Genomic DNA, 13,389 nt, shown 5'->3' with positions numbered 1-13,389 from the left:
ACCCAGAAGCAGGACTCCAAATCTACAAAGCTATTATTCTTCTCATTTTCTAAAATTTCACATATATTGTCATATTACATATTCAAATTAATTCAACGATAAGATTTGTAAAATATATCTTATTCTCTATAACTTTTTATTGTTTATCCTCTATCTTACCTCTTATTTAAGTGTTAGTGTTTAGAATTTTTTATTGATTCGCACTATTATATTTAATAGAATAGATGGTAAGATTATCATGTAACAAGTAATATTGTGTATGCTTGGAAGTAATTTTAAAATAACTGAAAACGTTTTTGGTGAAAGTGTTTTTAAGTTTCGAAAGTTTGGAAGAATTACCAATTATGTACATCTTGTAAGAACTACTTCAAGTTCTTTTTTAGATTCACTTGCACTTTAACTAAGGATTGATTTTGTAAACATTTTCATTAAAAACACCATTAGTCATTTTCAAAATACTTTCAAACGCACCATTGACAATGAATATGTTATTATGATGCTTTATTTAGTAGTTTTGTAATGTGTTATTTGCTATTTTTATAATATTTGTGAAAAGACTTTTCTCATATCAAATTCTGACTCTGCCACTGTTTATGGGTACGTACAGTGAACTCCAATACCCATTTTATCACATTTGTAATTCAAGATTTCTATAGCGTCTATTTTGTCAGGTAATCCGGTTGGCTTACAGAAGATTCCAACTCTGCTACAGTTTTGCCCAGTCCAGTTTGAAGCATCACCCAATTGCTTTTTATTTTTATTTTTTTTTATAATTGTTGGTCTGACTACCAAAATCAAGATAAAATCCTGTGCCGTAACGTCTCGCACAGTCACATGCAAACGTAAAAATAATATAAAATATTTAATATTTAATTAACCTGCTTAAAATCGACTAGGGGCACACAAATAGAGTGGCCACTCCAAAACCCCCCAAGTCAAAATAGTTATGTTTGACTGGTCAACCCAAAATGCCCAAAAAGCATGGCCATTTTTCTTATGCCATTTTGTTTTTCCAGCACAAAATGTCAAAACTGCCCTTTTCTCCCACTCCTGAACGGCCGCAGGACAGACAGCAAATTATTTTGAGATCTCAAGTTTAATGCTCTGAGTTGATGAGTTTGTTTGATTGTGGTCACGGATATGTTGAAATTTCTCATAACCTCTTCAAACCTAAAAGAGGTGGATGACCATTGCTCGCCACCATTGTCTCATTTTTTATATTAAAAAGAAACTTTGGGTTTATAGGATCGAATTTTACTCGTATGAATTTATACATGGAAAAAAAGGGACAAGAAATAAATACCAAATTAATATATTTATATATTTTATTGTTTTACTAAAGTCGAAAATACTACTAAAACTAAACTCAAAAATACCACTCAATTATAAATGAAAAAAAATACTATTAGACCGTAATATTAGATCAATTCCATAACTTTGTTTACTAAAAATAAATAAGTTCCAATAGTTTGGCAAATAATGGTTGGCTGGCACGCCTCGACGGTCAATAAACGCCATAAAAAAGATTCCGTGATTTGACCAGTCTACCCTTGCGAGATAATTTGTGTAAAGTGGTGGGCCAGGGGTATACACGGAGTTCAAATAAAGCAATATTTGGCGTTCAAAAAAAAAAAAAAAAAAAGAAGCAATATTTTAGTCTCTCTCACTAATTTATCGGTTGGCTTCCAGAAGGTCTACTCTGAACAGGCATATCATTGGAATCGAGCCACGTGTGCATAAACGTACAGCCTTTTGCAGAAGTATTTGTGGTTTGTTTGTATATAACGAGAAGGAGAGAGTAGGTCCCTCTTACCAACTGAATGCATAGCGTGTCTGCACCAAAGCTGACCATTTCATCCATTAAATTAACCTTGCTTCTCTTTTTAATTGCCACACTGCCCTTTCTCTTAAAATCGCCCCTATCGCCTTGCGCCTTATTTTTCTTGTATTTCGATCTCACACGCTCATTATTCTGCACTTCTTTTTGAAGCTTTATACAAGTACTCCACACAAATCTCCAGATCTTAAAATATACATCATGCATATAGTATACTTACGTTTATTTTAATGATAAAAAACATTCACATTAAATGCCAGAGTATTCTCATTAAACTCGTTTCACAAATTAATCACTCTTGTCCTCTACTAATAAAAGATACAACCATATGTACTATTTCGTTGCATGTTCATAGTACATGTTGAAAATCTAGGCCAGTCTACTAGCTCAATTGCAAAGTGTAGAAGTGTGCCGACCCTGTACATCAAATGTTATAAATATAAATGATTAAATACTTGAAAAAAAAATTTAACCACTTGTATTATGATACTTGGTGTACTGGGTTATGTTATCGGCACACTAAAAAATTTCTCGTGATGAAGAAGATGAAGGTACGATGGAAATAGTTAATAAAGCTAATGGAAAATTTTCTTTCATTTTGTTTGGTATGTGTTAGCTGTATATGCTAATGATTAATTTGTTTGTGTATATTAATATTACAAGAAAATTAAGATATATACTCCTCGTATTAAATTTCACATGCAGGCATGAATAATGCCATATTCTGGTGGGTAGTACTATAAAATGCGATATTTTCAAAGAGATATTTTTGTCTTTCTTTTCTATTAAGATTCATCTTTTTGGTCTTTGAGTCTTCACGTATATTAATTTTTATTTTTTATTTTAAGAGAAGATGCAATTCCTATATGTTCAAATCACCTCAAAAAGGATGGCAAATTATACACTTTGTATTTGAAGAAAATCCATAATGCATATCTCTTGATTATACGCTTATTGGTTCGGGTGCTAGTCGAATTGGAGACTCGCTGATTTTTAGTTGTATCACAAAAACTAATAAGTAACTAAGAACAAGTATAAAATGCACATTAATTAGGAAAAAAGCTAGCTTAGAGTATTCTATCGTGCACTAGAGATCAGTTAGGAGTAATTCTCAATTCCTCAATGGTATTCTTATAAGAAGAAAAACCAATTAGTTATGTCAACGTAATCTACATAAGCCACTATGGTTAGCTCGATGATAAGAGTGTGTTGAATAATGAGTAAGAGTATGGCGGGTATGGAATTCCAAATTCTCCAATGATGAGTAAGAGTGTATTTATCCATCATTCATCTCATATTTTGAAAAGTAATAAAAAATGCAATCATTGTTATCTTAATCATTATACAAAGAGAATTAAACGAAAACAAAAGCAAAGCATTCTTCCAATGATTAAGTAATTACCTTTATACAATTGTTCAATTATTTTCAATATTGCTCGTATAAAAAGGAGTGAATATAAGAAATAACAGAAAGTTGTGATTGGCACTTCAAAAAGATCATCATGCACATTCTTGTGCAAATTTTCTCTACTGTTTTATAAAGCTGAAGTACACGATAACAATTTTGAAGTGTGAATAACACTTTTACAAACTAAATAATATATAGTGCATGGTTTTTGAATAATAGTTAATTTTCTCAAAAAATAAATAAAATGGTCGTCACTAATACTACGGGTATTCATTTGTACTTGTAAGTTCAAGATTTTAGTTTAATAATTTTGTATGATAGTGTGAAAAACAAAATAATTACAAAAAATAATAAAAATAAAATAAAATGGGACATGGATTGTAATTATAATAAGTGGTTAGGGGCATTGTGTGAGATGAAAAAACAATTTGAGATTAATTTTGTTTAGAATATTTTAGGAAACAACAAAGCCCTCCCCGTCTCTCTCCCTCTCTCTAAATCTCGATCTGTCTATCCAACTGTGTGGAGAGAGAGAGAGAGAGAGAGAGAGAGAGAGAGAGAGAGGGGGTTAGGAGTAAGGAGGGAAGTCTCTGTGAAAGAGGCTGGACCCTTTCTCTTTGTCTCTATTCCACCAATCCACCAATCCACCAAATGGTGGCTTCCACACGCTAAATTCCCCTTTGCATCTTCTTCTTCAATTCCAAACCCCCATAACCCTCTCTCCCCATTTCCTTAAGTCACATCTCTGGTTTCAAATTCTGTTCATCCTCCAAAAAAAATTCTCAATATTCAATTGGGTTACAGAGCAATTCGGATCTCGAAACCCATCTCTTGATTTTCCCCTAAACCCTCAGATTTCGAGTATTCAATTCGAATTCTGATACGATTCTGGCTCCCAGACCGATTTTCACAGATGGGTAATTGCTGTGCGACCCCCCAGACGGGTTCTCCGTTGAAGGACAAGAAGAACAGGAAGAATCCATTTTCGATAAACTACGTCCCCGGCCAGGGAAATGGTGGTTCCAAGCTCTGTGTGCTGAAAGACCCGACTGGCGCTGAAATCGAGCAGAGATACGAACTGGGTCGGGAGCTCGGCCGTGGAGAGTTTGGAATTACCTACCTTTGCACCGATAAGGACTCCGGCGAGAAGTTCGCCTGTAAGTCGATTTCGAAAAGCAAGCTGAGAACAGCTGTGGATATAGAGGATGTGACGAGAGAAGTTGAGATCATGAAGCATTTGCCTAAGCACCCCAATATAGTGAGCTTGAAAGACACCTATGAAGATGACCATGCTGTCCACATTGTTATGGAGCTCTGTGAGGGCGGTGAGCTCTTCGATCGAATCGTGTCCAGAGGCCACTACACAGAGCGTGCTGCTGCCGCCGTCACGAAGACAATTGTCGAAGTTGTTCAGGTGAGGATTTTGGTGGTTTTTAGTGATCATGTTGGATCGGTGATTGATTGGATTGTGGTGAATTGCAATTGTGGAATTGTGGTGAATTGATTCTTTTGCCGTTTATGTATAGAATAGATTTTTGTTCCCAAGATTATTCTCTGAGGAATCAACCTTTTGATAGGTTTACATACCCTAGCATAATGTTAATGTGTTTAATTCTCTTGCAGATGTGTCACAAGCACGGTGTGATACACCGGGATCTCAAACCCGAGAACTTCTTGTTTGAAAACAAGAAAGAAACAGCACCTTTAAAGGCAATTGATTTTGGGCTGTCCGTGTTCTTTAAACCTGGTAAAGTCTTCTCCAAACTATGCCATTTGATTTTCTTGTTCTGATTAGTTTACCAAAACATTTTTTTTTTTTTCATGTATTTCCAGGTGAAGTATTTAATGAAATTGTTGGAAGTCCCTATTACATGGCTCCTGAGGTGCTTAAACGCAACTATGGTCCTGAAATTGATGTGTGGAGTGCTGGAGTTATACTCTATATCTTACTTTGTGGTGTTCCACCATTTTGGGCAGGTTTGTGTTCGTTTTTATATGTTCGTTGCTTGCTAACCCAAATGCGTGTTCATTTAAATATCTCACTGTAGTATAGATACAACTCGCATTATACAGTAGTTACATTCTTATAGGGAAGGTACATTATATGGTATATAGTGTACACATACACACACACACACACACACACTAACTAGGTGTAAATGCAGTATAGCTTGACTAAAGTATGTAGATGCTGTTTTCACTTTTCTTAATTAATGCTGTTCTCCACACACTCTAGATAATATGAAGGCAGTATCTATCTATATTTTCAGTGAAGAAATTAAGTGGGGAGAACTGTTTTAAAGTTCACATTCACCAGTTATACCTTATATTTTTGCTTGCACTGTGCGTCCATGGACCATGGTTGGTCAAAATATTTCCAAACACATTGTATTTTATCGATTTTGGTAACAAATAACAAGTTGGCGTTGCTTCTATTAAAATATGTGCTTGTGTGCTGTAGATTCTTAGGTTGGAAATTTATCTACTAACAAAAAGTGATGTGCTGCTACCATATTTACTCATCATATATTTATACGTGCATGCATGAATTGAGACCCGTTGAAATGAATTTGCTACTTTCTAATTTCTCTTCACTTCTATCGAATTCTGATTACTTTCTGGCTTTCCTAGTGCTTAGCATCTTGTACAATTTCTGACTTGAATCTATTATCTTGTGTGCAGAAACTGAACAAGGAGTTGCAGAAGCAATTATACGGTCTGTTGTAAATTTTAAGAAGGACCCCTGGCCTCTGGTTTCTGATAATGCGAAAGACCTTGTGAAGAAGATGCTTAATCCCGATCCAAAGCAGAGGCTTACAGCTCAGGAAGTTCTAGGTAATGTTCAGTTCTGCCGATGGTTATCATTATAGTTTGATATTAAAGAGACTTTTGTTGCTTGAAGAATTTGGAAGTGCAAAACGTAATATTATGAACATACATCTTATTCTTGGTTCTTTGAGTGCAGATCATCCTTGGTTACAAAATGCAAAGAAAGCTCCAAATGTTTCTTTAGGTGAAACTGTTCGGTCAAGGCTCAAGCAATTCTCTGTTATGAACAAGCTCAAGAAAAGCGCTCTCAAGGTATTCTTTTCTAAGATTTTTGTTTGATAATTTTTTCATAACCCTTCATCTGCTATATTTGTTCTATTATACGTTTGGGATGCATCTTCTCAAAAAAAAAAAAAAAAAACGTTTGGGATGCATGTGTCCTTAGTTGCTAATATTTTCTTTTGGAATTTTAAATTAACAGGTTATAGCCGAGCATTTGTCGATGGAGGAAGTTGGTGGTATACAGGAGGGATTTAAGCTCATGGATATTAACAACAAGGGCAAGATTAACATTGACGAGCTAAGAGTTGGGTTGCATAAACTTGGCCATCAAATTCCTGATGGGGATCTTCATATTCTGATGGAAGCTGTAAGTATTATCTTGTATTAGTTTATGGTTTTATATGTTAGAGGATTAATTAGTTATGGCCTTTGGGCCAAAAATAATCCATATGCATGTTCGACTATCCAAGTGATTTCTTTTGACATAGATTTTATCATCTATATGCATATTCGACTCAAAGAATCTGAAACCTTCTTGCTTGAATGACTCTGTATTGCATTACTGTTTAAAGATCCATTAATGCTACACATACTAATAAGAGGGGTTTCATCTGTTAAACAGGGTGATGTAGATAATGATGGATATCTAGACTACGGAGAATTTGTAGCCATCTCTGTTCACCTAAGAAGGATGGGCAATGATGAGGAGCATCTTCGCAAAGCATTTGAATTCTTCGACAAAAACCGGAATGGGTATATTGAAATTGAAGAGCTGCGAGATGCCTTGAGTAATGAAGTTGATGATAACATTGAAGATGTTATCAATGCCATTATTAATGACGTAGATACGGACAAGGTCAGTAAGATTGCATGTTAAATTGTTAATGAGTGTCTTGTTGCAAATCCGCTTATGAACCAAAACCATTAATTTCTTGTTCTAGTAGTTGCTTAGAATTCACAATGAATCCCTTTCCATGGTTGCAGGATGGACGAATAAGTTATGAGGAATTTGCCGCAATGATGAAGGCCGGGACAGATTGGAGGAAAGCATCAAGGCAGTATTCACGAGATCGGTTCAATAGTCTCAGTTTGAAATTGTTTAAGGATGGACCATTGGAAGGTAAAACGGAGAGTACATAACGCTGGAGGATTGACTCGAGGTACTTGTGTGGAAGAGGCATATGAAGGAAAGAATCTTTCATTGTTTTGTTGTGTTATGTAATTCGTTTTTCATCCTTTTTAGATCGTTTTGTGATTGTTAGGATACGGGCCAAGGGTGTTCATGTCTTGGTGAATGGGGATGTATGTAACGTATTTGCTGTAAGGGTTGGTTGGAGAAGGAGCAGGTTGGAAAACAAGTTCATTGTGATTGTAAATATGTTACAAATGGCATATATATTTTCGTCAAAGTCATTGTTGGTAGAAGTTATTGAGATTCATATGTATTCGAATTATTTCTTTGGAAAGCAAACGATATCAAATTACTGATCAAATGAACTACAGCTTAAGAACATTACCACATACCAAATTTTCAATTTTGGTACGCTAATTTTGGCATGTTTATCTCGTGGGAACGCCGCGAGGTGAAGACATTGTCAGGTCTAGGAGCAACCAACCGTCTGGTCTACGAGGTTAAGAACGGATTTTTAACGGATGATCCGATTAGTTATCGTATTGACTTGAAATTCGTTATTTTTTGTCATTTTTTGTGTTGTGATAACGAGTTGTGTAAGAAATTGTTAGGTCTAGGAGCAACCAATTGCTTTCACCACTAAATAATAAGCTTAATTAATCATCCATAATATCATGTACCTCATCATTAAGTTAGTAACTAATAAGCTTAATTAAACATGCATAATATTACGTACCACCAGTTGCTAGCTTACTAACCGAGGAAACAATATAATTAAGGATACTAAAACGCATGATTATTTCTAATGTTACATAAAGATAAGAGAGAGCTCTGGAATGAATCCAAACCACATCTAGCTAAGACAGACAGACACATATAGGATGCCTCTTCTTCCTAATAAAGGTTACTTATTAGCTTAAATTCTACCTGAAAACTGCGGTAAGTAAGAAATGATGGACAATCAGATCGCAGAAGATCATATCGATCATCAATCCAATTCCAATGCCAATGCTATCGCCAATGCCAAAGGAGGGACCGGATGATTGAGCGAGTCAGTCAGTCGACTACAGCAAGAGTTTGATATTCTTTGTCGGCAATGGCTACTTCCATGAGATGGTGAGGGCGAAAATCCCCACCATTGTCCAAGAAGGATTTGATCAAATTTTTGGAGTAGCCACGCAACACCGTCACCCCTCTATGAGGAAAATCGAAGGATGGAGAATGATACCCCGACCAAAAATCCCAAAACACAATGTGTGGCACCGCATCATCCCCATACCCCTTGTCCTCGAACATGCTCCGTATGGCCTCATACAGAGTCTCGTAACCCTTCCAATCATAGCCTGCGCAGTCGGTGAACAGAAACAGCTTCTTGATCATCTGCTCTGGCTTCAAATTCTCCTTGACAGCCACTTCCAAGATGGCATCAAACACCATTTGTAAATCAATACATATGCTTATGTCCATTCTCCTGTCCATTCTTGTCAGAAAGGAGAACTTGGACTTAACATCGTCGAGGCCTTGAATGGAATGCAGCTGGGGCAAAAAATGAATGGGCGGAATAAACTTACAGCGGGAATCAGGCAGACTGAAATTCATCACTTTTCGGTTCCATGGCTCTTCACTCAGTTCATACACCAAAAGTCCCAAACTCAAACTCCTTGACTGCCACAAGCCGTTGTCACATACAGCCCAGCAGTTTTTGAATTTGCCGCCCTCCTTGACCTTTTGCACCATTGCCTTCCATTGAAGCTCTGCTGCTTCCCCAACATTGCCATCTTCCAGATAGCGTAGGATGTCATTTGGAAGTAAAGCGTCGGGCTTTATAATTGTTGTTGCTGCTTTCACCTCCTCCAAGTACTTCTTCACCTCACAGCGCTTCCACCTGTCAAACCGACTTTGACGACTAGAGTAGTTTTTCAAGGGCGCCAAAACCTCCTTCCTCAGCCGCTCCCACTCCCGCGATACATCTGATTCGGTGGGGAGAAGCCTCCTCGCAGTGCTTTCTTCCAGCGAAATGGAGCGCCCCTTATGTGCGTCCCATGGGTTCCCTGTAAGCAAACAATATATTGCCAAAGAAACTTGAAGATCATGATAAGCATGAGCATCAAGAGAACCGCGTTTAGCATTGTAGTCGGTATCATCGTCAACATCGTCATCATAATCACACGGCTTGAGCTCGAGCTTGTTCTGCTTCAATTTTTCAAGATCGGACTTCAACCGCTCCGCAAACGCATCCATACCCCGGTCGTGCAACAGCCTGTAAGCCGGGTCGCGGGCATACCGATCTGCATGAGAATTCGGATTCTCGCGTTGGAGTAACTCCTTCAGTGTGTGATCCAGCTGATCCTGAGGAGGAACGAGGAGGCCGTACAGAACGTCGAGCAGGGTGAACGAAGGACCGAAGGAGTCGGCAAGAGAGCCGAAGTTGCGTAACAGAGTGTCGGGGTGGTTGTGGTGGAGCCAAACAGCTGCGAATTCAAAAGCTTCACTGTACCATTTCGATCCGTCGATATCGCAGGGACAGAGGTTGAAGATGAGCTTGAGAGTGGTGAGAGGATCGTGGGACCAGGCCAAGGGGAGCTGTTGCCGCAGATAGTTAAACATTTTGGTGTGATACTTCTTCTCCGTCTCCCGCTGCTTCTCGCGGTAATCGCTGGGTCGTTGTGTGACGTTGAAAAACAGATCGAGGCAGGGGTCTCCGTACGCCTTAAAAACCTTGTTATTCTTGTTATTTTTCTTCCCCCGAATCTGCATATCCACGTCGACAACAGCAGCAGCCGAAACCGAATCGGAAGCAGCCATTGCTCTTCTTCCTCTTCTTTTCATCATCGGGATTATTGGGAGGACCGAATGTCGGACTTGACGAGCCATTGAAATAGTTGTCGGAATTATTGTTGACCTTGTGGGTGCGTTGAGGACAAGGAGGTTTCGGCCTGCTCTTGTCGGAACAGCAGCCGTTTTCAAACACCCTTGCGGCGGCGGCGGAGGCAGGAGCACTGGCGGTTTATTGATCTGAATCATCATGTTTCTCAAACCCTAACCCTAATTCAAATTCAACCCAAGGTGGCTGGTATGTGGTTGGAGTTTCCTTGCGGGAGGAGAAGAAAACGACTTGACAACTCTAGGACTCTGTCTCTGTATCTGGAGAAGGAGAAGGTGCTTGCTTGGAGTTCCTTTTCAAGTACTTATACTGGGCCACCCTCTAGGGACTTAGCAATCACGGTGGTCCAACGTTTTGGTCAATCGGTTGGATTTATTTAATGAATGAGTACGTACAATATCAGCTTAGATTTTGTAAGGCCATCTCCAACCGATGACCGAAAATCGTTTCCAACCGATGGCTAGGTCAGAGGATCGTGGAATCTGAGAGGGCCCACGGAATCGGAAAGGGCTGGAGGGTTGGAGGTCTGGCTGCATTCGAGCGCTGGAGGGTTGGAGGGCTGGATGCATGCAGCTAGCCAGCCAGCCCGAGGCTGGCCAGAAAATAAAGCAATCCTGTCGGTTATAATTGACAGGATTGTTTAAAAAAAACTTTGAATACAATGGCTAGTTAGCTAGCCGTTGCATTTAATTTTTTTCCCTATAAATACATAAACCATTCATTAAATTTAAGTTCTAATTTTTTTGGTTTTTTGGCCCAATTACATTTGTAGTTTTTAAATTTAAGTTGTTGGATTTGAATTGAAGTTGTTGTAGTTTTTAAATTTAAATAATAAATTAAGTTTGGCCCTGTGGCCCTCGGTTGGAGACGGTTTTTTGTGACAGGGCTAAAACGAGCCATTTGGCCCTCGGTTGGAGACGAAGGCAAATATGGCCCTGTAATATTCATTAAAATATTAATTTCTTGGAGGGCCAAAGGGCTAAAACAAGCCCTCTGGCCAGCCCTTGGTTAGAGATGGCCTAAGGACCCCGCTAGAAACATAGAATTAGAGTATGGGTTATGCTATCCACACATTCCATTTTACTTTTTACACAATTTTTGATAATTTATGTCCGTTGATCTTCTTCAATTCATCGATCCAATGGCCGAAATGAGAAGTAAAATGGGGTGTGTGGTAAAGTATTGATAAACCTAAACCCTACAGTGTAATTAGAGTTTTTTGTCTCTAAATTAAATATGTATGACTATATTTATTTATAAATTTTGCCACAATGTGTTGCAACGATCAAATTTTTTGTTTAAACTCTTTGAATACAAGTTTTAATCGAGGTGTTACCGTATTATAGAGGGGAGTGTAAGGTGTAGTCGCACAGAGTCCTAAATTTGAAGGAGCTCTAAAAAATTTTGTCATCTAATGTTATGTAATAATGTTATATATTTAGAAAATTACTTTTGTTAGTACTTTAAACTCTCATTGCACATTAAGTAATATTATGTAATAACTACTACTTTAAAATTACTTTTATTAGTACTTTAAAATATCTTTCTTTTTTTTTTCTTTTTTTTTTTTCCATCTAATGTTATGTAATAATGTTATAAGAGTAAATTTGTTTCATTTCTAAACATAAAAGAGTAATGCTAGAAAGACTAAATTTGTGAACTAAATGATGAGTCACCATAAGGAAATATAACGTTTATCAATGTTTAAGTAATAATTCAATCATCAACTTACATGTCTATAAATTTAGTATCCCTCTAGCATCACTCAATATAAAAATTTCTAATACAATGAGATATTCTGATTGTCAATCATAACACCTTAAAAAACGATAGTTTTCCAATTTTAGTGAAGGTTATGTTTGTAGCTTTTTTTACTTATAATTAATGACATTTGTAACCTTGCAATCAGTGAGTGGTAAAATTTATTTTGATTTAAGTGATTGTTTTCTAACATGAATACATTGTTTTACTTTTTTTAATATTATCTTAAGGAGGGACCCTTATATAAATTTCGCACAAGCCTCCGGAATTTAAAAAAATGGCCCTACCATATTATGACATGTTTAATACCGAAAGCAAAGTTCAATTAGGTTAAAATCGAGACACGAATGCTTAAATGTATGTACCACGCTAGATGATATGATTAGGGAAAAATATGCTTAAAGTGGTGATTCCAACATAGAATCTAAAGGGTATAGGTATTTTGCTCTCTACACGGGTGCCAAAGATTTTCCTTTCCTACTTGGGCTACATACAAGTTACCAGCATCACTACCAGCTCCTACACGAGATTAAATCGGCAATTTCTTGGATTTTTTTATTATTATTTATCTTATGAAACACTTCTATCTTTTAGGAAAGCCAAACGAGATACAAGAGCACAACCCGAGTATATCATCATGACATGGACCCGCTCCACCCGTTACATGGACTCGCCCGGCAAATTACATAAACCCTGCCCTGCCGATTACATGGATCTATTTTACAAAAAAAGAAAATTACATACCAATGCTTGGTGGTTCAAGTGGTAAGGAGCTTATTCCCCTTAAACAAGGTTTCGAGTTCATGCCTTGTGAATGGAGAAGCCAGCATTAGGAGAACTTGCCCTCGAATAGGGTCCAACCTTGGATTCATCCAAACAAAAGGAAATTACACGGATCTGCCCCGCCTCACTTCGTTTATTGTTTATAAAACTTGTGCCCGTTCTCGAAACGGTTAGACATGCCTTGCCCCGCTGGGCCAAGACCCGTTAGCCCTCCACTAATATCATTAATTCGATTGGAAAAATAAGAAATAAGAATAATTAAGATCTCTCAATGAAAATATGTAGACGATTTTGGATGGTAACCAGCATTATTATGATATCTACATTATCAATAATACTTTGATAAAAAAAAAAAAAAACATTAATTGATAATAAAATAAACATGTATTTTAAAATACAAGTCATTATAAAAGAAAGGGTTTTTTTTATTAACATCTCATATTTTGTTGATTACACCTCACATAAAATTTAATAATAAATAACTCATATATCTTGATATAAAATGACTATTTAGGCCCTAAATAGTACAGTAC

At 37.2% G+C, this 13,389-nt stretch overlaps 2 protein-coding genes across 2 annotated transcripts; one reads left to right on the top strand and one right to left on the bottom strand.

Annotated features, from left to right (window-relative positions):
- The first annotated feature begins 3,785 nt into the window (after nt 1-3,785).
- LOC137744638 (calcium-dependent protein kinase 32-like) lies at nt 3,786-7,809 on the top strand. Its single transcript, XM_068484411.1, has 8 exons — nt 3,786-4,659; nt 4,869-4,992; nt 5,079-5,222; nt 5,928-6,080; nt 6,211-6,326; nt 6,496-6,663; nt 6,919-7,152; nt 7,281-7,809. Exons 1-8 carry the CDS (start codon nt 4,159-4,161, stop codon nt 7,434-7,436), a joined length of 1,596 nt encoding a protein of 531 aa, XP_068340512.1. The 5' UTR covers nt 3,786-4,158; the 3' UTR covers nt 7,437-7,809.
- Nucleotides 7,810-8,484: 675 nt separating this feature from the next.
- On the bottom strand, nt 8,485-10,455 carry LOC137744495 (uncharacterized). Its single transcript, XM_068484297.1, has one exon. It carries the CDS (start codon nt 10,453-10,455, stop codon nt 8,485-8,487), a length of 1,971 nt encoding a protein of 656 aa, XP_068340398.1.
- Between the last annotated feature and the right edge of the window lie 2,934 nt (nt 10,456-13,389).

The sequence above is a fragment of the Pyrus communis genome, chromosome 9 (assembly GCF_963583255.1).
Source record: "Pyrus communis chromosome 9, drPyrComm1.1, whole genome shotgun sequence".
In the NCBI taxonomy this organism is placed as follows: Eukaryota; Viridiplantae; Streptophyta; class Magnoliopsida; order Rosales; family Rosaceae; genus Pyrus; species Pyrus communis.
Note: the sequence above shows the minus strand (reverse complement) of the source record. Positions and strands in the feature narration are given on the sequence as shown.

Excerpts from the sequence above, each read along its gene's own strand:
- LOC137744495 (XM_068484297.1), bottom strand. The coding sequence starts at position 10,455 with ATGATGATTCAGATCAATAAACCGCCAGTGCTCCTGCCTCCGCCGCCG.
- LOC137744638 (XM_068484411.1), top strand. The coding sequence starts at position 4,159 with ATGGGTAATTGCTGTGCGACCCCCCAGACGGGTTCTCCGTTGAAGGAC. Across the intron at positions 4,660-4,868 it reads CAATTGTCGAAGTTGTTCAG|ATGTGTCACAAGCACGGTGT; the intron begins GTGAGGATTTTG and ends ATTCTCTTGCAG. Across the intron at positions 5,223-5,927 it reads TGTTCCACCATTTTGGGCAG|AAACTGAACAAGGAGTTGCA; the intron begins GTTTGTGTTCGT and ends TCTTGTGTGCAG.